Here is a 27,272-nt window from a genome sequence, read left to right as displayed (position 1 = left end):
ATAAGTTATTTTAATGCAGTAACTATTATGTCCACTAGAGGGCAAATAAGTAATTTTAATGCAGTAACTTATATGTCCACTAGGGGGCAAATAAATGTATTTAAATGCAGTAATTATTGTGTCCACTAGAGGGCAAGTAAGTAATTTTAATGAAGTATTTTTTATGTCCACTAGAGGGCAAATAAATGCATTTAAATGCAGTACTTATTATGTCCACTAGAGGGCAAATAAATGCATTTAAATTCAGTACCTATTATGTCCATTAGAGGGCAAATAAATGCATTTAAATTCAGTAATTTATGTGTCCACTAGAAGGCAAATAAATGCATTAAAATGCAGTAATTTATGTGTCCACTAGACGGCAGATAAGTAATTTTAATGCAGTAATTTATGTGTCCACTAGAGGGCAAATAAGTCATGTTAATACAGTAATTTATGTCTACTAGAGGGAAAATAAATGCATTTAAAAAAGGCATTTCATGTGTCCACTAGAGGGCAAATAAATGCATTTAAATGAAGTAACTTATATGTCCACTAGAGGGCAAATAAATTCATTTAAGTGCAGTAATTTATATGTCCACTAGAGGGCAAATAAATGCATTTAAATGCAGTAATTATTATGTCCATTAGGGGGCAAATAAATGTATTTAAATGCAGTAATTTATGTGTCCACTAGAAGGCAAATAAATGCCTTTAAATGAAGTAACTTATATGTCCACTAGAGGGCAAATGAATTCATTTAAATGCAGTAATTTATATGTCCACTAGACCGCAAATAAATGCATTTAAATGCAGTAACTATTATGTCCACTAGAGGGCAAATAAATGCATTTAAATGCACTAATTTATGTGTCTACTAGAGGGCAAATAAATGCATTTAAAAACGGTATTTTATGTGTCCACTATAGGGCAATTAAATGCATTTAAAAACTGTATTTTATTTGTCCACTAGAGGGCAAATAAGAACTTTTAATGCAGTAACTTATATGTCCACTAGATGACAAATACATGCATTTAAATGCAGTAACTATTATGTCCACTAGAGGGCAAATAAATGCATTTAAATGCAGTAACTATTATGTCAACTAAAGGGCAAATAAGTTATTTTAATGCAGTAACTATTATGTCCACTAGAGGGCAAATAAGTAATTTTAATGCAGTAACTTATATGTCCACTAGATGACAAATACATGCATTTAAATGCAGTAACTATTATGTCCACTAGAGGGCAAATAAGTAATTTTTATACAGTAATTTATATGTTCACTAGGGGGCAAATAAATGCATTTAAATGCAGTATTTATTGTGTCCATTAGAGGGCAAATAAGAACTTTTAATGCAGTAACTTATGTGTCCACTAGAGGGCAAATACATGCATTTAAATGCAGTAACTATTATGTCCACTAGAGGGTTAATAAATGCATTTAAATGCAGTAACTATTATGTCAACTAAAGGGCAAATAAGTTATTTTAATGCAGTAACTATTATGTCAACTAAAGGGCAAATAAGTTATTTTAATGCAGTAACTATTATGTCCACTAGAGGGCAAATAAGTAATTTTAATGCAGTAACTTATATGTCCACTAGAGGGCAAATAAGAAATTTTAATGCAGTACTTATTATGTCCACTAGAGGACAAATACATGCATTTAAATGCAGTAACTATTATGTCCACTAGAGGGCAAATAAATGCATTTAAATGCAGTAACTATTATGTCAACTAAAGGGCAAATAAGTTATTTTAATGCAGTAACTATTATGTCAACTAAAGGGCAAATAAGTTATTTTAATGCAGTAACTATTATGTCCACTAGAGGGCAAATAAGTAATTTTAATGCAGTAACTTATATGTCCACTAGAGGGCAAATAAATGCATTTAAATGCACTAATTTATGTGTCTACTAGAGGGCAAATAAATGCATTTAAAAACGGTATTTTATGTGTCCACTATAGGGCAATTAAATGCATTTAAAAACTGTATTTTATTTGTCCACTAGAGGGCAAATAAGAACTTTTAATGCAGTAACTTATATGTCCACTAGATGACAAATACATGCATTTAAATGCAGTAACTATTATGTCCACTAGAGGGCAAATAAATGCATTTAAATGCAGTAACTATTATGTCAACTAAAGGGCAAATAAGTTATTTTAATGCAGTAACTTATATGTCCATTAGAGGGCAAATAAGTAATTTTAATGCAGTACTTATTATGTCCACTAGAGGGCAAATAAATGCATTTAAAACTGCATTTTATGTGTCCACTAGAGGGCAAATAAATGCATTTAAATGCAGTAACTTATATGTCCACTAGATGACAAATACATGCATTTAAATGCAGTAACTATTATGTCCACTAGAGGGCAAATAAGTAATTTTTATACAGTAATTTATATGTCCACTAGGGGGCAAATAAATGCATTTAAATGCAGTATTTATTGTGTCCATTAGAGGGCAAATAAGAACTTGTAATGCAGTAACTTATGTGTCCACTAGAGGGCAAATACATGCATTTAAATGCAGTAATGGATGTGTCCACTAGTGGGCAAATAAGTTATTTTAATGCAGTAACTTATATGTCCACTAGAGGGCAAATAAGAAATTTTAATGCAGTACTTATTATGTCCACTAGAGGACAAATACATGCATTTAAATGCAGTAACTATTATGTCCACTAGAGGGCAAATAAATGCATTTAAATGCAGTAACTATTATGTCAACTAAAGGGCAAATAAGTTATTTTAATGCAGTAACTATTATGTCCACTAGAGGGCAAATAAGTAATTTTAATGCAGTAACTTATATGTCCACTAGATGACAAATACATGCATTTAAATGCAGTAACTATTATGTCCACTAGAGGGCAAATAAGTCATTTTTATACAGTAATTTATATGTCCACTAGGGGGCAAATAAATGCATTTAAATGCAGTATTTATTGTGTCCATTAGAGGGCAAATAAGAACTTTTAATGCAGTAACTTATGTGTCCACTAGAGGGCAAATACATGCATTTAAATGCAGTAATGGATGTGTCCACTAGTGGGCAAATAAGTTCTTTTAATGCAGTAACTTATATGTCCACTAGAGGGCAAATAAGAAATTTTAATGCAGTACTTATTATGTCCACTAGAGGGCAAATAAATGCATTTAAATTCAGTAACTATTATGTCCACTGCAAATCGTAAAAAGGTTTACAAATGATGGAGGTACCAAAAAAGCTGAACTAAAACAAAATATCTTAACATGTACCAATTTTAGGTTTACAAAATGTCTAGAGGTTGCGGTATGTGGATGGCCCTGGGAGGGCATGATGCTACCCCGGGTACGCTTCCGGTTGCGGGTCGGAGGTCATTGGCCGTGAGGGGGTGGATGGCGTTTGTGGATGGCACATGGGGTTTGATGGTCCTGGGAAGGCATGATGATACCCTGGGTGGGCATCTGGTTGTGGGGTGGAGTTCATGGGATGTGGGATGTGGGTGCCGGAGGCCTCAGGCTCCTGATTGACCCTAGAAGTGCGGTGAACATGTTGTTTGTGCCCTCCATAAATGTGGTCAGCCCCCGCTCCTGTTGCTCATCACTCTCTCGAAGCTGATCTCGCCAAAAATCCCTCATCTCACCCATCTGCTCGCATAGCAGAGCGACATCGCCTCTATGCCCCGATGAGGTCTCTGGGCACTTGTCTCTGAAGACAGAATTTGTGTAAAAATTATTACATGTCCTAACGTGGGTATATGTTTAAACATAAAGAAGTGGTTGCAGCCAGCATATTGCAGAACTTACCTGGTAACTCAGAGTTCCTCTGCAGCAGAGAACTTCTCCTTGAGGTCTCCGCAGATCTTTCAACCGGACAAGCCTCATCGAAGCCACGCTGTGTTGTGCTGCCTGTTGAATCAACATGGCTGCCCATCTCTGTTGCTTCTATCATCGCTGCTGTTGACTCCCTCCATTTCTGTTGCTGCTTCTGCAAAGGGTTACAAAAATGAAAATGGATTTATATCTTGTTCATTTTATGTCAGACATATGGATTTCTGTTGTCTCGTTGTCAGAATAATCACATTATTGGTTCCATATTGTGTTCTTTGCAAATATAAATCGTGCCTACTTTCATTAAACTGTGTTTTAGGTACTTTGTTTTATAAACAGTCACACCGGGTTCATTTTGACCCAGGAAAACAGCTGTGATTGGTTTTAAATCAGTATTCTGATTAAACCTGATCAGTGTGTTATAATATAAACGCATTTTCATTAAACTCAGACAATAACCCCCCCAAAAAGTACGGTAAATCATTATTCATATTCGTTCAGAGCATGCAAGCCCATATCGTGTGTGCCCTAACCACTTGCCTTTCGGGGGTAAGCAAAACATTCTTTGAACAAAGGAAACAAGTTTTAGCAACTAAGTTAGCAACTCACCTTGGCCAAATCCTCGAAACCGATATCCACCCCGTGTTGTCCAGCTTGGCACAAAGGTCGACTCCCTAGCAGTTCATCCTAAATCTCCAAGTATGGACAACTGTCCGGATCATGTCCATTTCTAGAGTTGTTTTGTTTGGCGCCAATGTTACGCCTTCCGTATATTCTTCCACTTTATTTTTATCTGCTCCGGTGTCCTGATGAAGCCCAACTTGGTGTATATAAACAGTGTATGGTGTATATAAGTGGTGCATATAATGTGTACGAATGTACGAATCCGAAATAAAGTTGCCATTGGTGAACATTCAGTGTTGTGATTTCTTTACAGTTAACATGATTCATTTGTCTTGTTACATAAGAAATGAAATGATGAGGAATCAGAGTAAATAACTGTGGTGTACCTGTTTAGAATTCAATTAAAGCTTCCTGTGTGAATTAGTTTGAAGACGAGGTGACCCGTTCCCTCTTCAGGGAACTAAAGGCTGATTTATGGTTCCGCGTTACACCAACGCAGAGTCTACGGGGTAGGGTACGCGTCGATTTAACGCAGAACCGTAATTCAGGCTTTAAGATCCCAGGGAGTCATTTACACCGTGTCATAACTGCATGCGAGCGTCCGACTATAGCGTCGAGCTGCGTGACATGGGACGCTCTCTGTCCACACTGAAACCGTTAAACTTGCGGCCAGTTAGGACAATCCAATAGAAAATAAAGTAATGGAATTGATTTTGTCACTGACGCTCGCTCGCATGGGACACGCTTTAATTGTGTACGCAGCCGGCTGCTGTTCTAACCCAGAGCAAGGCTTTGTTCCCTCCCCTGCTACACGTCATTCAGGCAGCCAATCAGCGCAGAGCCTCATTATCATAGCCCCACCCCCTCAGAATCCCTCATAGAGAAGGAGGTTAGAAGTGGTAAAAATAGAGACATGACCCAGAGGCTGAATTTATGATTTATGTAGAAAAAACAAGCTTTTGATTGTTTTTAAGACATTCAAGGCCTGTTTAAAATATACATTAAATGACATAATAGGTCTCCTTTAAAGAAATTGTCTTAGTTACAATTGAGCTATTAACACATGTGAAGTCAGTTATCAGTTGTTATTGTTGTTATCTGGATAGTTAGAGATAATCACCATACTCCTGATCAAGATGTTTCCATTTATTTTATTTAATCCACAACCTTTATAAATCACTGCAAAAACAATTAGCTCCAAATACCAAATATATATGTATGTTTATATATATATATATATATATATATATATATATATATATATATATATATATATATATATATATATATATATATATATATATATATATATATATATTTATATATATATATATATATATATATATATATATATATATATATATATATATATATATATGCCGTCCAAAGTCAGTGAATTTCACCTCACAAAAAAGGTCAATTATATTAAAGGTAAATTATATTATTATGGCAGTTTTAAAAGAGCATACATGTTTTATGTTTAAAAAATAAAAAGATTCAATATTTTTATTTTATTTCCCTCACCCACCAAGTTTTTACCGGCACCATTTAAGACTCTTCTTGTAGCAGTACCACATCTGACCAGGTGGGGGAGATCTAGATCTACTGGTGAGTGGGGATCAATCAGCCGATCAGCTGATCATCTCAGGACACTTCCAGCCAATCAGCCGCCGGGAGGCAGACCCGACTGCAACCCAACCTTTGTCCCAGGGTAGCTCTGATAGTTACGGTGTTTCCATGGCAACCAGCCGGGTCAGCTAAGCTAAAACAGGTCTGGGATTGACACAAGGTGGGCGTGTCCCAACCGTCCTCTAAGACCTGTTCTTTCTCTCACTTCAACAACAAACGAGGAAACAAAGAAAGGAGGGAACAAGGAAACGAGGAAACAAGGGAACGAGGAAACAAAGAAACGAGGAAACAAGGAAAGGAGAAAACAAGGGAACAGGCTTTTCAAGCTCTCGTCTGGTCCGACCTCTCTTGTAACACGACTTCATCTCGTGATCGCTGCCCCCATGAGGTCAGACGTGGTATTTCTACATAGAATGGCTGTGATTGTTTATCAGACATCAGTCATCAGTATTTACAAGATTGTCTGAGACAACGGTCCCGTCACCAGTCACATGATCAATCATCATTATCAATCATCATGAGTTACTCTTAGATCATCATCCAGAAGCATCTTTCCTGGATTCACGTTCACAGATCAGCCAACATTTTAATCTGGAACTGAAACGCTGAGACACGCTGGAGCTGAACGAGTCCCAGTCAGAGTCAACAAGTCCACAAGTCCGACAAGAATGTGAAATGCAAACGAGGCGGACGAAGATACGACCTTACAGGGGATGTTGACTCGTCTCGGGGTTCAGGGTCTGATCCCAGCTCCTAAGCTGTCAAACGGTGTCGTCACGGAAGCCTGGGCTGGCACGATCCTCAGTGGTTCTGAGCTCCGGGTGAACATGTAAGGAAACATCTCGCCCGTGAACGTGTGCGTGATGGTGTGGAAGACTGTGTATGTGTCACCATCTATGAACGACAGCTTCCCCTTGTTGAAGTCCAGATAAACCATGATCTGTCCCGGGGTTCCCTCCACCTGCAGGTCTTGCTCCGAGCCCGATCCAGCCAACGCCTTGTATCTACCGTCCTTGAGTGAAATCCTCCACCGCCGCGGCTCCGCTGTGTTGCCACCATTGTCTTCCAGCATTCCCATCTCCCAGTCAGCGTTGTCTCCAACATCCACGGCCCACCAGAGATTCCCTGACTTCACCCCCTCGGAGCCCAGGACGGTGCCGGGGAACCTGGTCCTCTCCGGGTTGCTCGGCAGATCTCCCGACCCCCCGAATGTGACACTCACCAGGTCGTCCGACACGACGAGCTCTGGGTCGGCGGTGTTTGGATCCAGGATCATGGGACTGTAGTTCACCATGTCCTTCATCTTATTCCAGATGTTGAAGGTCAGGTTGCCCAGATGTTTGGCCACATCTATCAAAGCCCCTGGAACCGGCTCCGGGTCCTGCAGAACCGGGCCCTGCTTGACTCTCCGGGTCGCCACCTTGTGGCTGAGCAGCAGCGAGACGTCTCCGGCTCTCAGCTCCGTCTCCGTCGCTCTGATCGTGTCTGAAAGAGCGTCCATGTCCCGAGTCAGAGCCTCCACCTTCTCCTTCACCAGCCGACTCTTCTGCTCCTCCTCCTCCCTCAGCGCCTTCATCCTCACCTCCTCTTCCTCTTCCAGGAACTGGTGAAGCTTCTGAAACTGCTGCCGGATCTCCTTCCCAGTGTCCCGGGCCTGGACCCGGAGGTATTCTGCCGTGGAGATGCTGTCCCCCGTCACCTGCTGGAAGAGCGTTAGCTTCTCCCGGAGGGGTGTCAGGTCTCTCTGCAGATCCTGGCGGAGATCCTGGGCCGCCTCATTGATGGGTCTGAACCGGTGGTTGCTGTGAGTCTGGGAGTCCCGGCAGACCACGCAGACCAGCTCCTGATGGTCCAGACAGAAGATCTTGAGCTTCTCACCGTGCAGGCTGCACATGTGCTCGGGCCCTGCTGCCGCCCGCTGCTCCTCGTCCCTCAGAAAGGCCTCGCACAGGATCTTCAGCGCCAGGTTGCGAGGAGGCTCGGTCCTCGATGACTTCCTCTGGCAGCATGGACACGGTCGTGTTTCCTTCTCTACCACGACTGGATGCAGGCCCGGCAGAAGCTGTGGCTGCACGACAGGAGGACCGGGTCTTTGAAAATGTCCTGGCAAACGGGACACGAGAGGTCTTCCTCTGAGCTGGAGGCCATGCTCTCTCCGACGGTTCAGACTGTCAGTTACTTTCACTTCTGAGCTGCAGCTTCTTCAGACGAGGCTGAGGGGGCTGAAGCAGGGAGAGTGTGAGGAAACCAATATCCCAGAGGCCCCAGCGGTGGCAGAGATAATGTAATCTGGAAATTTCCCCTCTGTGGGACTATTAAAGGATTTCTTATCTTATCTTATCTGATCCTAACGGTCGCAGCATTCTGACTTCTGCTACGTTGTTCGGCAGCAAGAGGATTTATGATGTCTGAGGGCGTCGTCAGTCAGGAATGCGGAAAGACTGGTTTCCTGGTGGAGTTAGAGTGGGCGGAGCTTCATACAAACTCCAGTGTGTGTGTCTCACTTTACCGGACTTGTTTCCTGCATGTTCTCACAAGGGTTGACGGTGTAGCAGACTCTGGCTGGAAGCAGCTTTTTCACGTCACTGATTTACAGCTGCTGTGTTCAAAGGTTGCAGAACATTCATCACCTCAACTGTTGGTCACGTGATTAAAACTGGACCTCAAATTCTGAAACGGAAAACAAAGAAGAAAAAAACCACACCGTGCACTAGGGTCCAAATCCAGACCTTACAGTTCCTGCACTCTTCCGTCTATCCCCATGAGTCAGCCGCCCATGCCTCTATCCCTCTAGCCCAGGGTTGGCCGTGGGCGAGCCGTGGGTTACGGCTCACGAGCTGTTTGCGGCTCTTTTCCTGGTGTCATGTGACTCTTTTCCCAGTCTCATGCAGCTCTTTTCCTGGTGTCATGCATCTCTTTTCCTGGTGTCATGCGGCTCTTTTCCTGGTGTCACACAGCTCTTTTCCTGGTGTCATGTGGCTCTTTTCCTGGTGTCATGTGACTCTTTTCCCAGTGTCATGCGGCTCTTTTCCTGGTGTCACACAGCTCTTTTCCTGGTGTCACGCGGCTCTTTTCCTGGTGTCATGTGACACTTTTCCCAGTGTCATGCAGCTCTTTTCCTGGTGTCACGCGGCTCTTTTCCTGGTGTCACGCAGCTCTTTTCCTGGTGTCACGCAGCTCTTTTCCTGGTGTCACGCAGCTCTTTTCCTGGCGTCATGCAGCTCTTTTCTTGGTGTCATGCGGTTCTTTTCCTGGTGTCATGCAGCTCTTTTCCTGGTGTCACGCAGCTCTTTTCCTGGCGTCATGCAGCTCTTTTCTTGGTGTCATGTGACTCTTTTCCTGGTGTCATGCAGCTCTTTTCCCGGTGTCATGCGGCTCTTTTCCTGGAGTCATGTAGCTCTTTTCCTGGAGTCATGTGACTCTTTTCCTGGTGTCATGCAACTCTTTTCCCCGCGTCATGTGGCTCTTTTCCTGGTGTCATGCAGCTCTTTTCCTGGTGTCATGTGACTCTTTTCCTGGTGTCATGCAGCTCTTTTCCCGGCGTCATGCGGCTCTTTTCCCGGCGTCATGCGGCTCTTTTCCCGGCGTCATGCGGCTCTTTTCCCAGTGTCATGCGGCTCTTTTCCCGGTGTCACGCGGCTCTTTTCCAGGTGTCATGCAGCTCTTTTCCCGGTGTCATGCTGCTCTTTTCCCGGTGTCATGAGGCTCTTTTCCTGGAGTCATGCAGGTCTTTTCCTGGTGTCATACAGCTCTTTTCCTGGTGTCATACAGCTCTTTTCCTGGTGTCATGCAGCTCTTTTCCTGGTGTCATGCAACTCTTTTCCTGGTGTCATACGGCTCTTTTCCCGGTGTCATGCGGCTCATTTCCCGATGTCATGCGGCTCTTTTCCCAGGGACATGCAGCGCTTTTCTCGGTGTCATGAGACTCTTTTCCCGGCGTCATGCGGCTCTTTTCCCGGCGTCATGCGGCTCTTTTCCCGGCGTCATGCGGCTCTTTTCCCGGTGTCATGCGACTCTTTTCCCAGTGTCATGCGGCTCTTTTCCCGGTGTCATGCGACTCTTTTCCCGGTGTCATGCGGCTCTTTTCCCGGGGTCATGCGACTCTTTTCCCGGTGTCATGCGGCTCTTTTCCCGGCGTCATGCGGCTCTTTCCCCGGTGTCACGCGGCTCTTTTCCAGGTGTCACGCGGCTCTTTTCCCGGTGTCATGCAGCTCTTTTCCCGGTGTCATGCGGCTCTTTTCCTGGAGTCATGCAGCTCTTTTCCTGGAGTCATGCAGGTCTTTTCCTCGAGTCATGCAGCTCTTTTCCTGGAGTCATGCAGCTCTTTTCCTTGAGTCATGCAGGTCTTTTCCTGGAGTCATGCAGCTCTTTTCCTGGTGTCATGTGACTCTTCTCCTGGTGTCATGCAGCTCTTTTCCTGGTGTCATGTGACTCTTTTCCTGGTGTCATGCAACTCTTTTCCCCGCGTCATGTGGCTCTTTTCCCGGCGTCATGCGGCTCTTTTCCCGGCTTCATGCGGCTCTTTTCCCGGCGTCATGCGGCTCTTGCGATTTTATTTGATGGTGCAGTGAAAGACAGACACGTAGGATGTGGGGGTAAAATATGCCGTGACTGGAATCCAACCCGCGTCGCTGTACTGGGGAAGGTTTACATAAGTCGCCTACTCAATCCGTTGAACTATACTGGCGCTAGCGCTGGTGTTGAAAAAATCCACTTTCAAAATGGCAGGGAAAAAATGCAAGTCATCCCGACAGGCCGTGGTATACGCTCATTATATCACAGCTGAGCGGCGTCTCCGGCCCGACGTCAAGTGATGAATTGCTTTTATAAAACGGTTACCAATAATTTCAATGTGAAAGAGGAATACATAATCTATTTTATGTAGTTTTTAATTAATCAGAAATACATATTATCCAGTAAAAATATCCCCACTGTGGAAAACAATAGTCCATATCTCCAGATGTAGCTCCGCATGTCGGAGACAGGAACTTTACCGTCAACATGACTCATTAATTGTTAATGAAAATAAAAAAAATAAAAAAACTTTAACACCAGCTACTTTTTGCTACCTACTGTAACCGTCAACAAATCTGTAACAGTTGGTTGTTCCCTGACGTGGAATTATCTGCTGTGATGAGACTTTAAAATAGAAGCCGTGGTATAAGCTCATTATACCACAGTTAACAACCAATCAGATCATTATACCACAGTTAACAACCAATCAGATCATTATACCACAGTTAACAACCAATCAGATCATTATACCACAGTTAACAACCAATCAGATCATTATAGCACAGTTAACAACCAATCAGATCATTATACCACAGTTAACAACCAATCAGATCATTATACCACAGTTAACAACCAATCAGATCATTACACCACAGTTAACAACCAATCAGATTGCAGGTTTTCACCTTTCCGTTTTCTAATGGTATTTTTATGTCTCAGAGAGAGCACAGGGATCATGGGTAGTTGATGTGGCTCTTTGCCGTAACACGGGAACCAATTGTGGCTCTTAAGCGGCGGTTAGACTTGCAGTTGGTGCCTGCGTTCCCGTCTGTTCGGGTCCCAGCGTTCCTTGCGTAGTACGCAAAGAGAGCCCGTCATACCGGTGGTGACCGATAGGGGGCAGTAAGCAGAGCAACAGTTGGAAAAGTTATATATATTTAGTAGCAGAGGCAGTAGCAGCAGCAGTAGCAGATTAGAACAACGAACAAGTTTACAGGACAATATTGGATGATGTAGGAGATTATAACATTGTGTGAATGTGTTTGAATGTGTTTGAATGATGGTGTTGGTCGGAGGGGCCGTTAGGCACGATATGGCAGCCACGCTTCCATCAGTCTACAGGGCAGCTGTGGCTACTAATTTAGCAGCTGTGGCTACAAATGTAGCAGCCGTGGCTACAAACGTAGCAGCTGTGGCTACAAACGTAGCAGCCGTGGCTACAAACGTAGCTACCACCGGGGAGAATGTGTATGAATGAATAATGATCTCTGTAAAGCTCTGGGTGCCTTGAAGTAGCTATAGAATAGAAATAGAAATAGAAAGCCTTTATTATCATTATATTTCTACAATGGAATTAGGCAGCAGCTCCGTCAAAGTGCAAAACAAATGCAAGACTATATAAACAAGTAGACTGTACACAACAAAAATGAACAAAAAAAGTAAACATAAATATATATATATATATATATAGACTATAAGGAAAGAGTGAATGGGAGAATAAAATAAAAATGTACATGAATGGGTGGAGGAATATTGCACTTGGATGGGTGGAAGAATATTGCACTGAAAGGATGGAAGAGTATTGCACATATGGATATATATAGACATTATGGACAGGAAATAGGAAATATTGCACAGTGTGAGGTAGCTTAAGAGTTCAAAAAGTTCACAGCTTTGAGGAAGAAGCTGTCCCTGAGTCTGTTGGTTCGGGATCGTAAGGACCTGAAGCGCCTCCCAGAGGGCAACATGTCAAAAAGGTGGAAACCGGGGTGGGTGTTGTCCTTTAAAATGTTCCTTGCCCTGTTGAGACAGCGGGAGCTGTAGATGTCAGACAGGGAGGGCAGAGAGGGCAGAGGGCAGCCGATGATCTTCCGTGCTGTGTTTGCCACCCTCTGCAGCCTCTTCCTGTCTGCCTCCGTGCAGCTGGAGTGCCACACTGTCACGGCGTGGGTCAGCAGGCTCTCAATGGTGGACCGGTAGAAGGCCACCAGCAGCTGCGTGTTCAAGTTCTCCTTCCTGAGCACCCTCAGGAAGTGCAGCCGCTGCTGAGCCTTTTTCACCAGTGCAGTGGTGTTGACAGACCAGGAGAGGTCTGCAGTGATGTGGACGCCCAGGAACTTGAAGGACTGCACTTGCTCCACACATTCACCGTTGATGTGCAGGGGGACGGGGGCGGCTCGATTCCGCCTGAAATCCAGGATGAGCTCCTTGGTTTTGGTGGTGTTCAGTGCCAGGTTGTTCAGTGCACACCACTCACCAAGTTTAAGGACCTCATCTCTGTAGGCCACCTCGTTTCCCCCTGTGATCAGCCCCACCACCGTAGTGTCATCAGCAAACTTGACAATGACGTTCTCTGGGTGGGCGGGGCTGCAGTCCGATGTGTAGAGCGAGTACAGAAGTGGGCTCAGCACACAGCCCTGAGGAGAGCCAGTACTGAGAGTGCGGGGGGAGGAGAGGTGAGGACCGAGCTTCACGCGCTGGGGTCGGTTCACCAGAAAGTCTTTGATCCAGGAGCGGGTGGGTGGTGGGATCCCCAGGGTGGATAGCTTGGGGATTAGAATGTCCGGTATTATGGTGTTGAAGGCTGAGCTGAAGTCGACGAAGAGCATCCTGACGTAGCTCCCCTGTTTCTCCAGGTGACTCAGCGCGGTGTGGAGTGTGATGTTTATGGCATCTTCCGTCGATCTGTTTGCCCGGTATGCAAATATAGAAAACCAAGCCATTATTATTATTATTATTATCATTACTTTTTATTATTACTTTTTTACCCCCTTCCCTGTGTGTGTGTGTGTGTGTGTGTGTGTGTGTGTACTGCTGCTAACACGTGAGTTTCCCCATTGAGGGAGTAATAAAGGACTATTTTATCTTATCTTATTATTATTGCTTTGGTTATAATCCCTGTATAATATAAAGATAAAACAGAAGGTCATATATTTGGGGATTTTTATCACTAAGGACAAAACAGAAATTGAAAAGATGAATATTTGGAACAATGTGGACAAGTGTAAGTCATTTCAGGTGGCTGCAAAGGGATATTTCAATTTTTGGCAGAGTCTTATTATCAAAAATGGATAGTCTGTCCAGACTAATTTATCCGGCATTCTCCTTACCCATCTCAACATAATGATCAAAACAATAAATACAGTTAATTTTAAGTTCATATGGAGAAATAGATGTCAATATATAAGAAAGATTGATGATGATGTTGAATGTGATCGATTTCAATATTATGAATGGTGAATAATATTATTTTGTTGAAGACAAGAATGTGGACTTTGTCCTTAATAATTTGGTGTTATTGGGAAAGTTCTTCATTCACAAATGTAGATTTTTTTAAGACCAAACCGTGTTTGACCCATTGGAGAAATGAGCTAAAGCACTTGAGTAAGTCCTTGAGTCTTGTTAAAGAAAAGAAAGCCCTTAAACTGTTTTCTTTACTTGAAAGATATGATCTAATATAAGATGGCCCTTGTGAGTTATTTTTTATTTATTTTTTATTTTATGTTGTACAATAATTAGATTCTCAGTGTATATTTTGTAATACTGATGTTGCTCAACCCAAGGCAAAAGTTTGTAATTCTGATATGACTTTTATGTGCTTTGTTTGTTTGTATCTATCTTTCAATAAAAAAACATATTCTGGTGTAAAACTAAAGTGAAGTTAAAGTGAGTTAACAAGGGGGAAGTTAACCTGCATGGGGAACTTTCTCCAGCAGAGAGCAGCAGTGCCAGCTGGTATCAGACCGGGACCAGCTGGTACCAGACCGGGACCAGCAGGTGTCAGACCGGGACCAGCAGGTGTCAGACCGGGACCAGCTGGTACCAGACCGGGACCAGCTGGTATCAGATCGGGAACAGCGACACTAGCGGCCAGAGCGAGAACTGCAGGTCACGTACGTGTTCAGTGTCTATTTGAGAATGTGCCTGTCGACGCGCCAAATGAACGCAGGACGCAGGATACGTGTGACGTCACACGTACGCGTTCTGAACTGCAAGCATAGACGGGCCTTTAGCCTCTGACTGGTTGGACACCCCTGCTCTACACCATCATCCTGCCAGACCTGCCGGCACCCCAAGTGACAACATGTATAAATTAAAAGTAATGGGCCTAAACTTGATCCTTGGGGAACTCCATAATTTACTTAATGGAATCTTGAGGAGCATGTATTCATACTTAAAAAATCGTTAATCAGCAAGATAGGATGCCGTCAGACTGAAGAAGGAGTCCTACCGGGCTATGTTGGCCGGTGGGACTCCTGACGCAGTAGATAGGTACCGGCAGGCCAAGCGGGCCGCGGCTCGGGCGGTCCTGGAGGCAAAAACCCGGGTCTGGGGGGAGTTCGGGGAGGCCATGGAGGAAGACTTTCGGTCGGCCTCGAGGAAATTCTGGAGGACCGTTCGGCGCCTCAGAAGGGGGAAGCAGTACTCTGCCGGCACCGTTTATGGTGCTGGTGGGGAGCTGTTGACCTCGACTGGGGACATTGTCGGACGGTGGAAGGAATACTTCGAGGATCTCCTCAACCCGACTGACATGCCTTCCACTGAGGAAGCAGAGAGTGGGGACTCTGGGATGTGCTCATCCATCACCCAAGCCGAGGTCACTGAGGTGGTTCATAAGCTCCTCAGTGGCACCGGGGGTGGATGAGACTCGCCCTGAGTACCTCAAGTCTCTGGATGTCGTAGGGCTGTCTTGGTTGACACGCCTCTGCGACATTGCATGGAGGAAGGGGACAGTACCGCTGGGGTGGCAAACCGGGGTGGTGGTCCCTCTGTTTAAAAAGGGGGACCGGAGAGTGTGTTCCAACTACAGGGGGATCACACTTCTCAGCCTCCCGGGGAAAGTCTACGCCAGGGTACTGGAGAGGAGATTACGGCCGATAGTCGAACCTCGGATTCAGGAGGAACAATGCGGTTTTCGTCCCGGTCGTGGAACACTGGACCAGCTCTACACCCTCCGCAGGGTTGCCCAACCAGTCTACATGTGTTTTGTGGATCTGGAGAAGGCATTTGACCGTGTCCCTCGTGCCATTCTGTGGGGGGTGCTCGGGGAGTATGGAGTCCGGGGCCCTCTGTTAAGGGCTGTCCGGTCTCTGTATGATCGGAGCAGGAGTTTGGTTCGCATTGCCGGCAGTAGATCAGACTTGTTCCCGGTGCATGTTGGACTCCGGCAGGGCTGGAAAAGCAAAGCACGTAATCCAGGTGCCATAAAGTAAAAACGCTGCCATGTTTCTGGATCAGCCTGTCAATTTAAAACAGGTGTTTTCACTAACGACCTGTCATCTACAAACAGAGGAGCTAGTTTAGTGATGGTTGGAACAACTGCTGGACAGGATTTTTACTTTATGGCACCTGGATTATACACCTCTGATCTTGGACATGTTATAACGGACCAAATGTCTGATGATGATGATCTGTATAGACAGCGTTGCATATTATATGCCCAAGCCAGTGCTTCTCAATCCTGGTCCTTGTGGGCCCCTGTCCTGCATGTTTTAGATGTTTCCCTGCACCAACACACCTGATTCTAATTAAAGGTCCTCATTAACTTGTCACCAAGGTCTGCACAGCTCTGTTGATGACACAGGTACTTTTATCACGGTGTGCTGAAGCAGAGAAACATCTAAAACATGCAGGACAGGGGCCCACGAGGACCAGGATTGAGAAACACTGGCCCAAGCAAATGTGCGATGTAGGAAATTTCACTCATGCTCTAATGAAGTAAAGGCAAACCTGTTTAGAGCATATTGTACACCTCTCTATACGGTTAATATAATATAATCTCTATACTGCGCCCCTGTGGCTCAAGTTCAAGAAGGCAAGTTTACGCAAACTACAGGTTGCATATAATGATTGTATGAGAATTTTAATGAGAAAACCAGGGAGGAGCAGTGCAAGTGAATTGTTCTGTAACATGGGAGTTAATTCTTTTCATGCACTCCTGAGAAACTTGATGTACAGATTTATGAGTCGTTTGGATGAGTCTCAAAACTCTATAATCAAACTGCTGGCGAACCCGCTGCCTCAGATACAAGATATCAGTCTCCGTTCTGGAGACACTGGGATTACTGTCTCTTGTTGTAGCTGTTGTTTTTTATGTATTTATGTTCTCTTAGTGTTTTTATGTGTCTGTAGGTTTTTTAATGGACCTTGAAGTCTGCACAAATGAAGTTGATGAATAATAATAATAATAATAATAATAATAATAATAATAATGATAATAATAATAATAATAATAATAATAATAATAATAATAATAATAATAATAATAATAATAATAAGATATTACATTTATTAAAAGTATTATTATTATTAGAAATAGTAACCATAATAATAATAATAATAAAAATGAATAAATTAATAAATCTGCTGAGACTTGCGTTACATGCTACAACAAAAACACAACAACCATTAATGTTTTTCTTTATATTATTCATTTTTATTGTACGTTATCATTTGTGGCTTATTTACATACAGTAAAAACATTGTTGTTTCTTGGTTCTTGGTCTAAAAGCTTATCAGAGTTTATATAACCAGGTAAAACACACTGAAGTCTATCAAAAATAGAGTTCTTTAAAACACGTGGATGTGAAAGAGCTACACGTTCTGGTTCCATGAATGTGCGTTTAATCTCAGGCCTTAGTTCCACTGGTGGCGTGAACACGTCGGCCTCCAAACAAACATAAATACACAAAGAAAACATTTAATGTATTTGTTACACAGTTAAATATGAAGTCCGTTAAGCCCGAAATGGATGTGGATGGTGTAAAGCCTTGCAGAAGTGAACCTGCTCTTGAATTATGGCTAAAAACGTGAAGGAAGAGCCGGGACCCCTGGTACCCCTGGGACCCCTGGTACCCCCCCGTCTACAGCCAGTTCCTCCGGTACAGAGAGTACCGGACCAATCACAGCCAGGCATGATGGGACCCCCCATGCAGGAGCGAAGAACCACCGCGATAGTCGCTAATGAAACCTCGACTAGTTCGACTAGTTTTACTGAAAAACCTGCATCGGGATCCAAAATCACAGCAGTCGATTCTACCCAGGTTGAAAATAACAAAGAAGAAATAACAGCAAAAACAGGAATTGTGAAACCGGACCAACCGAACGTGTTTAAACACACAACATTTTATGTTTTGTTAAAAACACAATTGTTTTTTATTGATTTATTAAGTTACTGCAGGACAACGTTTTTAAGGTTTTCTGCTGTTTTACATCTAAAATAAGCGTTAAAATACACTCTTGATATACGACACAGTTAAAAGTTGGTTTACAAAATCTTTCCTATAAACAAAAGAAATAAAGACACTTTCTGACCTGCTGTTTTCATCCCTCGTTGCACCGAGAATAAACTATTTATTTTATATATATTAGTCAGTTTTTATGGCAGAAATCCTGCAGGCGGCGGCATGATGGTGGCGGCGCCACGATGGCGTGTTTGCTGAAGAAGCAAACTGTCCTCTGCAAGTCCGGGTCCCCGGGTACCCAGGTACCCAGGTCTCTGGGTCCCCAGGTCTCCAGGTCCCCAGGTCCCCTTGACCCTTGGTGTCCAGAAATCCGGGGACCTGGGGACCCATGGCCCCCTGGGCCCTTACTGGGGGCCCCCGGGGGGGAAGTGCCTCCTCACCCGGGCCCCCCCAGCCTTCCCCCGGATCCCCCCGGCCCCCTGGCCCCTACTGGGGGCCCCCGGGGGGGAAGTGCCTCCTCACCCGGGCCTTCTTCCTGCTCTCCTGCTTCAGCAGCTTCTGCAGCTTCTGCTTCTGCCGCCTCTCGCGGTACCAGAGCTGCTCGCAGTACTGGTCCAGGCCCGGGCCGGGCCCCCCGGGGCCCCCCAGGTCCAGGTGCAGGTCCTTGTAGCTGCGTGGGGGGTCCAGGTCCCGGTCCAGGGCGTGGTTGGACCCCCGGGCCGGGCCCAGGCTGCCCGTGGGGACGACCCGGAGCCGGTACCGGACCTGGACCTGGCTGTAGGACCCGTCCTGACCCCTGCAGGTGTAGAGACCCGAGTCCCCCGGAACCAGGACCTGGATCAGCAGACCCCCCTTCATCTGCAGGACCCGCCCGTCACCCTGAGGGATGGAGAGACGGAGAGACGGAGAGATGGAGAGATGGAGAGATGGAGAGATGGAGAGATGGAGAGATGGACAGACGGTTTAAACATGGTAAAACTGTAAACAACGCTGATAGATTATCCGTAGCAACAGTAACTAAGGGGGGCGGGGCTTATCGACAGATCAGGTGTTTTTCTAAAAATGTATTAGGGGTGTAACAATATATCGTGCCACGAAATTTGGCGATACAAAAACGCCACTATACGTGTCGTGGAGGTGACAAACTGTATCTGATATTGGGTTATTAATATTAATCTATTGTGTTGACTAGTAACGACCGCGCCTCGACCCGCGGACCAAAATCTTCCTCCGCTCAGAAGAAACTAGTTCCGTTTTGGTCCCGATCACGGGACTCTTGGGGGTTTTGAGCTCTGAACTTTTACTGATGTAAGGCTGGTGTAGAGTTAAGCCTTACCTTATTAAATTAAACTTTTACTGATGTAAGGCTGGTGTAGAGTTAAGCCTTACCTTATTAAATTAAACCTTTTTGGGGTGGTGAGTAGGATAAACACGGGGAAACTTCTGCTGAGTTCCAGTGTACTTTAATGTCCCTCAACAGTGTAGGATTTTAGAACATCAACACAGCACCTAGTGCCGTACTGTGGCGTATCACTCCGCCCAATCTAAAACAGACTAATCACTACAGATAAACTGACTAGTGTCATTATAGTCCCTGATTTACATCAGAATATAAAGAATAGATTTATAAAATAATGAAATAACCTTCTTAACAAAAATAAATCTCCTCTTACACTTATAAGGTGAGCATGAATCAATCTTTTTTATGATGTAAAATTGTATGTAATTATTTACTTTTATTTATTTAATTTTAGTTGTAAAAGAAAAAGAGAAAAGTCAAGTCATACATGAGAGAAACTATTCAGTTTGTGTCTAAATATTTTTCCTTGTATGAAACTGAAGATCATAATGCAAACCTGACATTTACTTTTAGTTCAGTTTGTGGAAAATGGTTGGCCTGGCTTTCTCTTTAAAACTTAAACAGTTATAAAACATTACAAACTGTAACAATAGGGAAAACGCACAGCATTGTTTTGTATTTTGTGTCTTTCAAATAAAAAACATTTTTCCAGTCACATGTTCCTCATTCAAGGTTGTTAAAAAAATACTGCTATAATATCGTATCGTATCGTTATCGTGACCTCAATACCGTGTATCGTACCGTATCGTGAGATTAGTGTATCGTTACACTCCTACTATGTATCCACACGGGGGGGACAAGCCAGTGCCTCATTCAGGGCGTTTACATGGGAAGTTTAATTCCTCTTTACTCGGTTGGACAGTAAGGAGGAAGAGACTGATCTATACAGGTTGGCAAGGCAGAGAGACAGAGATGGGAAAGACGTGCAGGCGGTTCGGGTGACTAAGGATAGAGATGGAAGTGTGTTGACAGATGCCAGTAATGTGAGGAGAAGATGGAAAGAATACTTTGAAGAGTTGAATACATCCATCCATCCATTGTCCGCCGCTTATCCGTTCCCGGGTCGCAGGAGTTGAATGCATGATGAAATTGAGAGAGAACGAAGAGTAGGAGAGGTGACTGTTGTGGACCAGGAAGTAGCAAACATTAGTAAAGATGAAGTGAGGAGGGCATTGAAGAGGATGAAGAGTCCTGATGATGTACCAGTGGAGGTCTGGAAGTGTCTAGGAGAGGTAGCAGTTAAGAGTTTCTGACAGGGTTGTTCAACAGGATCTTAGATAGTGAGAAGATGCCTGAGGAATGGAGGAGAAGCTGGTGCCCATCTTTAAGAACAAGGGAGATGTGCAGAGTTGTGGCAACTACAGAGGAATAAAGCTGATGAGCCATGCAATGAAGTTATGGGAAAGAGTAGCTGAAGCTAGACTGAGGGCAGAAGTGATTCATGCCAAAATGGAGTACTACAGATTAGGGGTGTAACGATACACTAATGTCACGATACGGTACGATACACGATATTGAGGTCACGATAACGATACGATATTATAGCAGTATTTTTTAACAACCTTGAATGAGGTAGTCATGAGGAAATGGTCTTTTATTTGAAAGACATAAAATACAAAACAATGCTGTGCGTTTGCCCTATTGTTCCAGTTTGTAATGCTTTATAACTGTTTAAGTTTTAAAGAGAAAGCCAGGCCAACCATTTTCCACAAACTGAACAAAAGTAAATGTCAGGTTTGCATTATGATCTTCAGTTTCATACAAGTACAAATATTTTGCCACAAACTGAATAGTTTCTCTCATGTATGGTTTGACTTTTTTCTTTTCCAGAAATTTAACAACTAAAATTAAATAAATAAATAAAAGTAAATAAATACATACAATTTTACATCATAAAAAACATTGATTCATGCTCACCTTATAAGTGTAAGAGGAGATTTATTTTTGTTAAGAAGGTTATTTTGGTAATTCAGGGTCCATTATTTTATAAATATATTCTTTATATTCTGTAAATCAAGGACTATAATGACACTAGTCAGTTAATCTGTAGTGATTAGTCTGTTTTAGATTGGGCGGAGTGATACAGCACTAGGTGCTGTGTTGATGTTCTAAAATCCTACGCTGTTGAGGGACATTAAAGTACACTGGAACTCAGCAGAAGTTTCCCCGTGTTGATCCTACTCACGACCAGAAAAAGGTTTAATTTAATAAGGTAAGGCTTAACTCTACACCAGCCTTACATAAGTAAAGGTGCAGACCTCAAAACGGGACTAGTTTCTTCTGAGCGGAGGAAGATTTTGGTCCACGCGGTCCGGCCGCGGTCGCGGTCAGATGCGCGTTTCTAGTCAACACAATAGATTAATATTAATAACCCAATATCGCGATACACTTTGTCACCTCCACGACACGTATTGTGACATTTTTGTATCGCGAAATTTCGTGGCACGATATATTGTTACACCCCTAATAGAGATGTATAGAGAAGTTGAGAGGGAGCTGCGTTGTATCTTTGTAGATCTGGAGAAGCTTATGACAGGGAGGAGCTGTGGTTCTGTAGGAGGAAGTCTGGAGTGGCAGAGAAGTACGTTAGAGCGGTGCAGGACATGGATGAGGACTGTAAGACGGTGGTGAAGTGGTAGGTGTGACGGAGGAGTTCAAGGTGGAGGTGGGCAGGCCAGCTGACAGTCTTGCCTGGGACCTGGACAAAATAATCTAAGATGGGCCCCCTGCGCCCGGATCTCTCCTTCTCCCTCTTCCTCTCCTCTTCCTCTCCTCTTCCTCTCCTCTCCCTCTGCTCTTCAGGTTTTTATACAAGCTAATGGACGTTAGCATTAGAGCTAGCCAGTTAGGTTAAGTTACAAGGTTGGTAAACGTTGTAACTGTTTCTTACCTTGCTCTACGCTGACTCTATTAATTCCAGCTTCACCGTCACCACCTTTTTAAAATATTTGTGTAGAATCTCTGAGGCCTCTATTTTCTTCTTCTCTTCTTCTCTTTTCTCTTCTTTTCTGAGCACCGGACTTGTGCTGACCAGACATTTTGACCATTCTAATGGTTGAATTAAATGATAACATCAAATTTTGATCAGCGGCCAAACCATTTTAGTGTTGGGGGTTCTTGACCACAAGGACAATTAGGAAGAAAACAAATAACAAACTTTTATGGAACTCAAATACGACATATTCTTTCCACAAATAGGCATTTTTTGAAACATTTTGAAAAATGATTCTATAATTTTTTATTTATTTTTAATTTTTTTAAGTTCTCAGACGTTACCTGTAACCTCGCGTCTGGCCCGATGCCCCTCCCCCTGCCCCCCCCCCAGTGGGCGGGGCCAGCCCAGGCCCTTCCCCCTGTCCCCCACCTGTCCCTCACCTGGATCTGCCGCTCCGCCCCCTGCGGGTCGTCCGGCTGAACCGTCCAGCGGAGTCCGGCCTGCGCCGGCCGCGGGCTGCACTCCAGGAAGGTGGCGTTGGCCTCCACGCCGTAGACCGGCCTGGCCGCCGGGGGGGCCGGACCTGAAGGGGGGGGGGCAACATGTTCAGGTCGTTACTGCCCACAGTTACATGATGGTTTTTAATTCAGAATTAATTATTCCGAATTAAATACTTCCGAATTCAAGTATTTTCCTTCGAGTTTACATGGAAATAGTAATTCGGAATTGAGGTTTACATGGAAAACACGTTTGATCGTCTTTACCCAACTCCCCTACATCAGTGATTCGCAACCTGTGAGCCGCGGTCCCCTGGTGGGCCGCGGAGGTATTGCAAGTGGGCCGCCAAATCATTTTAAAAAAAGTATAATTTTTGTGGGGGGGAATATAATTATATAAAAATATACAGAATAATGTTTTAAATGTTAAAACTCAGTTATGTTTAAAATGATATATAATAAATATTATTTTCATTATTTTGTTTCGTTTTCCTTCAAGTATTAGACATGTGACAAGCAAATGAGCGATAGGAACTTTTGTTGTTATCGGTCGGACCACTTTGCAGCGGGACTGCATTGCACTTGACTTACGTTTGATGCTGAAACTGAAACTGGAGTATAAAGATGGATAGCTGGCTAGCAACAGGGAGAATTAAAAAGTTCGGAGGTGGGCCGCGAACATTTTTGAGACATAAAAGTGGGGGGGACCGGAAGTTAAACTACCGGAAGAAAAACTAACTTAGCCGCTACAACTTTGAAAAGATCACCATTCTGATGTTTCCTGTTTCCATCTGTTCTTTAAATGATTTCTATTTATTAAATAAATGGTCTCTGCTCTTGACCAGCGTTTACTGCTGCTGCATCTTGAAACTTTGTTAGGAAAACCAGCCCAGTGGAATATAAGATCATGGAGACAGACGGGGAGGGAACGAGCAGAAAGAAAGACCTAATTTAATTTAAAGAGGAATGAGTGTAAACATGATCTTTGAGGTCCTCTGCTCAGTCGCGTCTGGTGGTCCCCAAGACTAGGCAAAAAACCAGGGGTGACAGAGCCTTTTCAGTTATAGCCCCTAAGCTTTGGAACGAGCTGCCTCCCCACATTAAAACGGCCCCCACAGTAGAAATTTTTAAATCCCGTCTTAAAACGTATTTTTACTCTTTGGCTTTTAATCCAGCGTGAGTGTTGTGTGGTCTCTGTCCTGTCTTTTATGTTTATGAATCACTGGTTGTTGTCTGTCTGGTGTGTTTTTATTTCGTGCTTTTATGTGCTCTTATCTATTTTACTCTGTTTTTAGTTTTTACTATTTTATCATGTTTTATTTTACTCATTGTGCAGCACTTTGTTAACCTTGTTGTTTTTAAAATGTGCTATACAAATAAAGTGGATTGGATTGGATTGGATGATCGAGGAATTATTCTATTTGGAATTAAAATCAGAATAAACCAGCCACTTACTTCAGAATTAAGTTTAATTCAGAATGGCCATTTTTATTCAGAATTAGGTGTTTACATGGTCATTTTTACTCATTTAAATGGGATTTAATTTTAATTCTGAATTAAAGAGGAATTAAACTTCCCATGTAAACGCACTCACTGACGTTATTCCAAACATTCCCTGCAGTTCTGAATTTATCCACCAGAGGGCGCCAGACGCCGCTTTATGAGGATCACATAGTATCGATCATGAACACCAACATTAAACCTTCTACATGACAGTTTCTACATGAAGTCAAAGCAGATTTAGCAAAATATTTAATAAAAAATTAATAAATTAATAAAAATAATAAAAACTTAAAGCAGTTTCAGCTAAAATGAGGTTATAACGTGGCTGGTGAGCAGAAGGGAAAGGCCGTAAAACTTTACATTTTATCTAAGAAGACGTTTCGTCATTAAAAACAGAACAAGGGACAGAAGAAAAGCAGAGAGAGAAAAGTTTATTAGGATTAAGTTTTATTATTCTTGGTAAATTGAAAGTTAAGTGGGATAATGAAATGGGAGAGACTTTCCCAGTCTCCAGTTTAAAATCTTACACAGGATCCTTTATTCTAAAGACAGAATGGCAGAGATTTTGACAACATGGATCAGATTTGTAACAGATGCCATAGATCCCCTGGAACCTTAACACACATGTTCTGGTCATGTCCATCCTTGAACTCATGTTGGTTTGGAGTTTATAGAACAATATCTGAAGTAACAGGAAGAGAATGTCAGCCTCATATAATAGTATAAGGATGTCTAGGTTCAAAGATATAACAGCTTTTTCAACGTTGATAATAGGAGACTAATTATTTTACACTGGAAATTCTTCTTGCACACCAGAATTATCTGTTTTTATAATATTTGGAATCCGTTAATAAAATATTTTGAAAAGTTCCAGACACTTCCTGAATGTAAAGCTCTGAGATCTTTACGGCCAAGACCTACAGAAGTAACGCACATAAATCGTGTTAGCTTTCGTTTTTCTTTCTTTCCTCTCTGTCTGGTAGGAATATGTGAACTAATACATTTGTTATGGTTGTTTCTCTTTAACGGTAGTATTTTTATTTGTCACTATAACTATTATTTCTGTCTCCCCTTTTTGGGTGTAAGATTTATCTGTGTATAAATGAGTCACTAATGTTTTATTGCTGATTGACTGTACGGGAAGACGCATTTAGACCAGTTCCAATCCCCCCTAGTCCTAGTTTTCATCCCTACCCCTAAATTCTGTGCGTTTCCATAAGGGTAGTGGTGTCCCAATTCCTCTTTGCATCTAGGGCTAGTGGACGTAACGAGGGCTAGTGGACATAACGAGGGCTAGTGGACATAACGAGGGCTAGTGGACATAACGAGGGCTAGTGGACATAACGAGGGCTAGTGGACATAACGAGGGCTAGTGGGGATAACGAGGGCTAGTGGACATAACGAGGGCTAGTGGGGATAACGAGGGCTAGTGGACATAATGACGGCTAGTGGACATAACGAGGGCTAGTGGCCATAACGAGGGCTAGTGGACATAACGAGGGCTAGTGGGGATAACGAGGGCTAGTGGACATAATGACGGCTAGTGGACATAACGAGGGCTAGTGGCCATAACGAGGGCTAGTGGACATAATGACGGCTAGTGGACATAATGACGGCTAGTGGACATAATGACGGCTAGTGGACATAACGAGGGCTAGTGAACATAACGAGGGCTAGTGGACATAACGATGGCTAGTGGGGATAACGAGGGCTAGTGGACATAACGAGGGCTAGTGGACATAACGAGGGCTAGTGGACATAACGAGGGCTAGTGGACATAACGAGGGCTAGTGGACATAACGAGGGCTAGTGGACATAACGAGGGCTAGTGGGGATAACGAGGGCTAGTGGACATAACGAGGGCTAGTGGACATAATGAGGGCTAGTGGACATAATGAGGGCTAGTGGACATAATGAGGGCTAGTGGACATAATGAGGGCTAGTGGACATAACGAGGGCTAGTGGACATAACGAGGGCTAGTGGACATAACGATGGCTAGTGGACATAATGAGGGCTAGTGGACATAACGAGGGCTAGTGGACATAATGAGGGCTAGTGGACATAAGGAGGGCTAGTGGGCATAACGAGGGCTAGTGGACATAACGAGGGCTAGTGGGGATAACGAGGGCTAGTGGACATAAGGAGGGCTAGTGGACGTAACGAGGGCTAGTGGACATAACGAGGGCTAGTGGACATAATGAGGGCTAGTGGACATAACGAGGGCTAGTGGACATAACGAGGTCTAGTGGACATAACGAGGGCTAGTGGGCATAACGAGGGCTAGTGGACATAACGAGGGCTAGTGGACATAACGAGGGCTAGTGGACATAACGAGGGCTAGTGGGGATAACGAGGGCTAGTGGACATAACGAGGGCTAGTGGACATAACGAGGGCTAGTGGACATAACGAGGGCTAGTGGACATAATGAGGGCTAGTGGACATAACGAGGGCTAGTGGACATAACGAGGGCTAGTGGACGTAACGAGGGCTAGTGGACGTAACGAGGGCTAGTGGACATAACGAGGGCTAGTGGACATAACGAGGGCTAGTGGACATAATGAGGGCTAGTGGACATAAGGAGGGCTAGTGGGCATAACGAGGGCTAGTGGACATAACGAGGGCTAGTGGACATAACGAGGGCTAGTGGGGATAACGAGGGCTAGTGGACATAAGGAGGGCTAGTGGACGTAACGAGGGCTAGTGGACATAACGAGGGCTAGCGGACATAATGAGGGCTAGTGGACATAACGAGGGCTAGTGGACATAACGAGGGCTAGTGGACATAACGAGGGCTAGTGGGCATAACGAGGGCTAGTGGACATAACGAGGGCTAGTGGACATAATGAGGGCTAGTGGACATAACGAGGGCTAGTGGACATAACGAGGGCTAGTGGACATAACGAGGGCTAGTGGGCATAATGAGGGCTAGTGGACATAACGAGGGCTAGTGGACATAACGAGGGCTAGTGGACATAACGAGGGCTAGTGGGGATAAC

The 27,272-nt window shown here is 43.8% G+C and overlaps 1 protein-coding gene and 1 pseudogene across 1 annotated transcript in view; both read right to left on the bottom strand.

Moving 5' to 3' along the window:
• Window positions 1–5,815: 5,815 nt before the first annotated feature.
• Window positions 5,816–8,460, bottom strand: LOC133449208 (E3 ubiquitin-protein ligase TRIM35-like; annotated as a pseudogene).
• Window positions 8,461–17,209: 8,749 nt separating this feature from the next.
• si:dkey-49n23.1 (semaphorin-3D) overlaps window positions 17,210–27,272 on the bottom strand; it is an 89,212-nt gene continuing 79,149 nt past the window's right edge. The window contains exons 17-18 of the mRNA XM_061726573.1: window positions 22,715–22,857; window positions 17,210–18,858 (exon numbers count right to left, since the gene is read on the bottom strand). Of these exons, the coding sequence (XP_061582557.1) occupies window positions 18,466–18,858; window positions 22,715–22,857 (536 nt within the window). The 3' untranslated portion in view covers window positions 17,210–18,465. The remainder of the gene's footprint in view (window positions 18,859–22,714; window positions 22,858–27,272) is intronic.

This window comes from Cololabis saira, chromosome 8 (genome assembly GCF_033807715.1).
Source record: "Cololabis saira isolate AMF1-May2022 chromosome 8, fColSai1.1, whole genome shotgun sequence".
In the NCBI taxonomy this organism is placed as follows: Eukaryota; Metazoa; Chordata; class Actinopteri; order Beloniformes; family Belonidae; genus Cololabis; species Cololabis saira.
The sequence above is the reverse complement of the archived record's forward strand: the minus strand, read 5'-3'. Positions and strand labels throughout refer to the sequence as shown.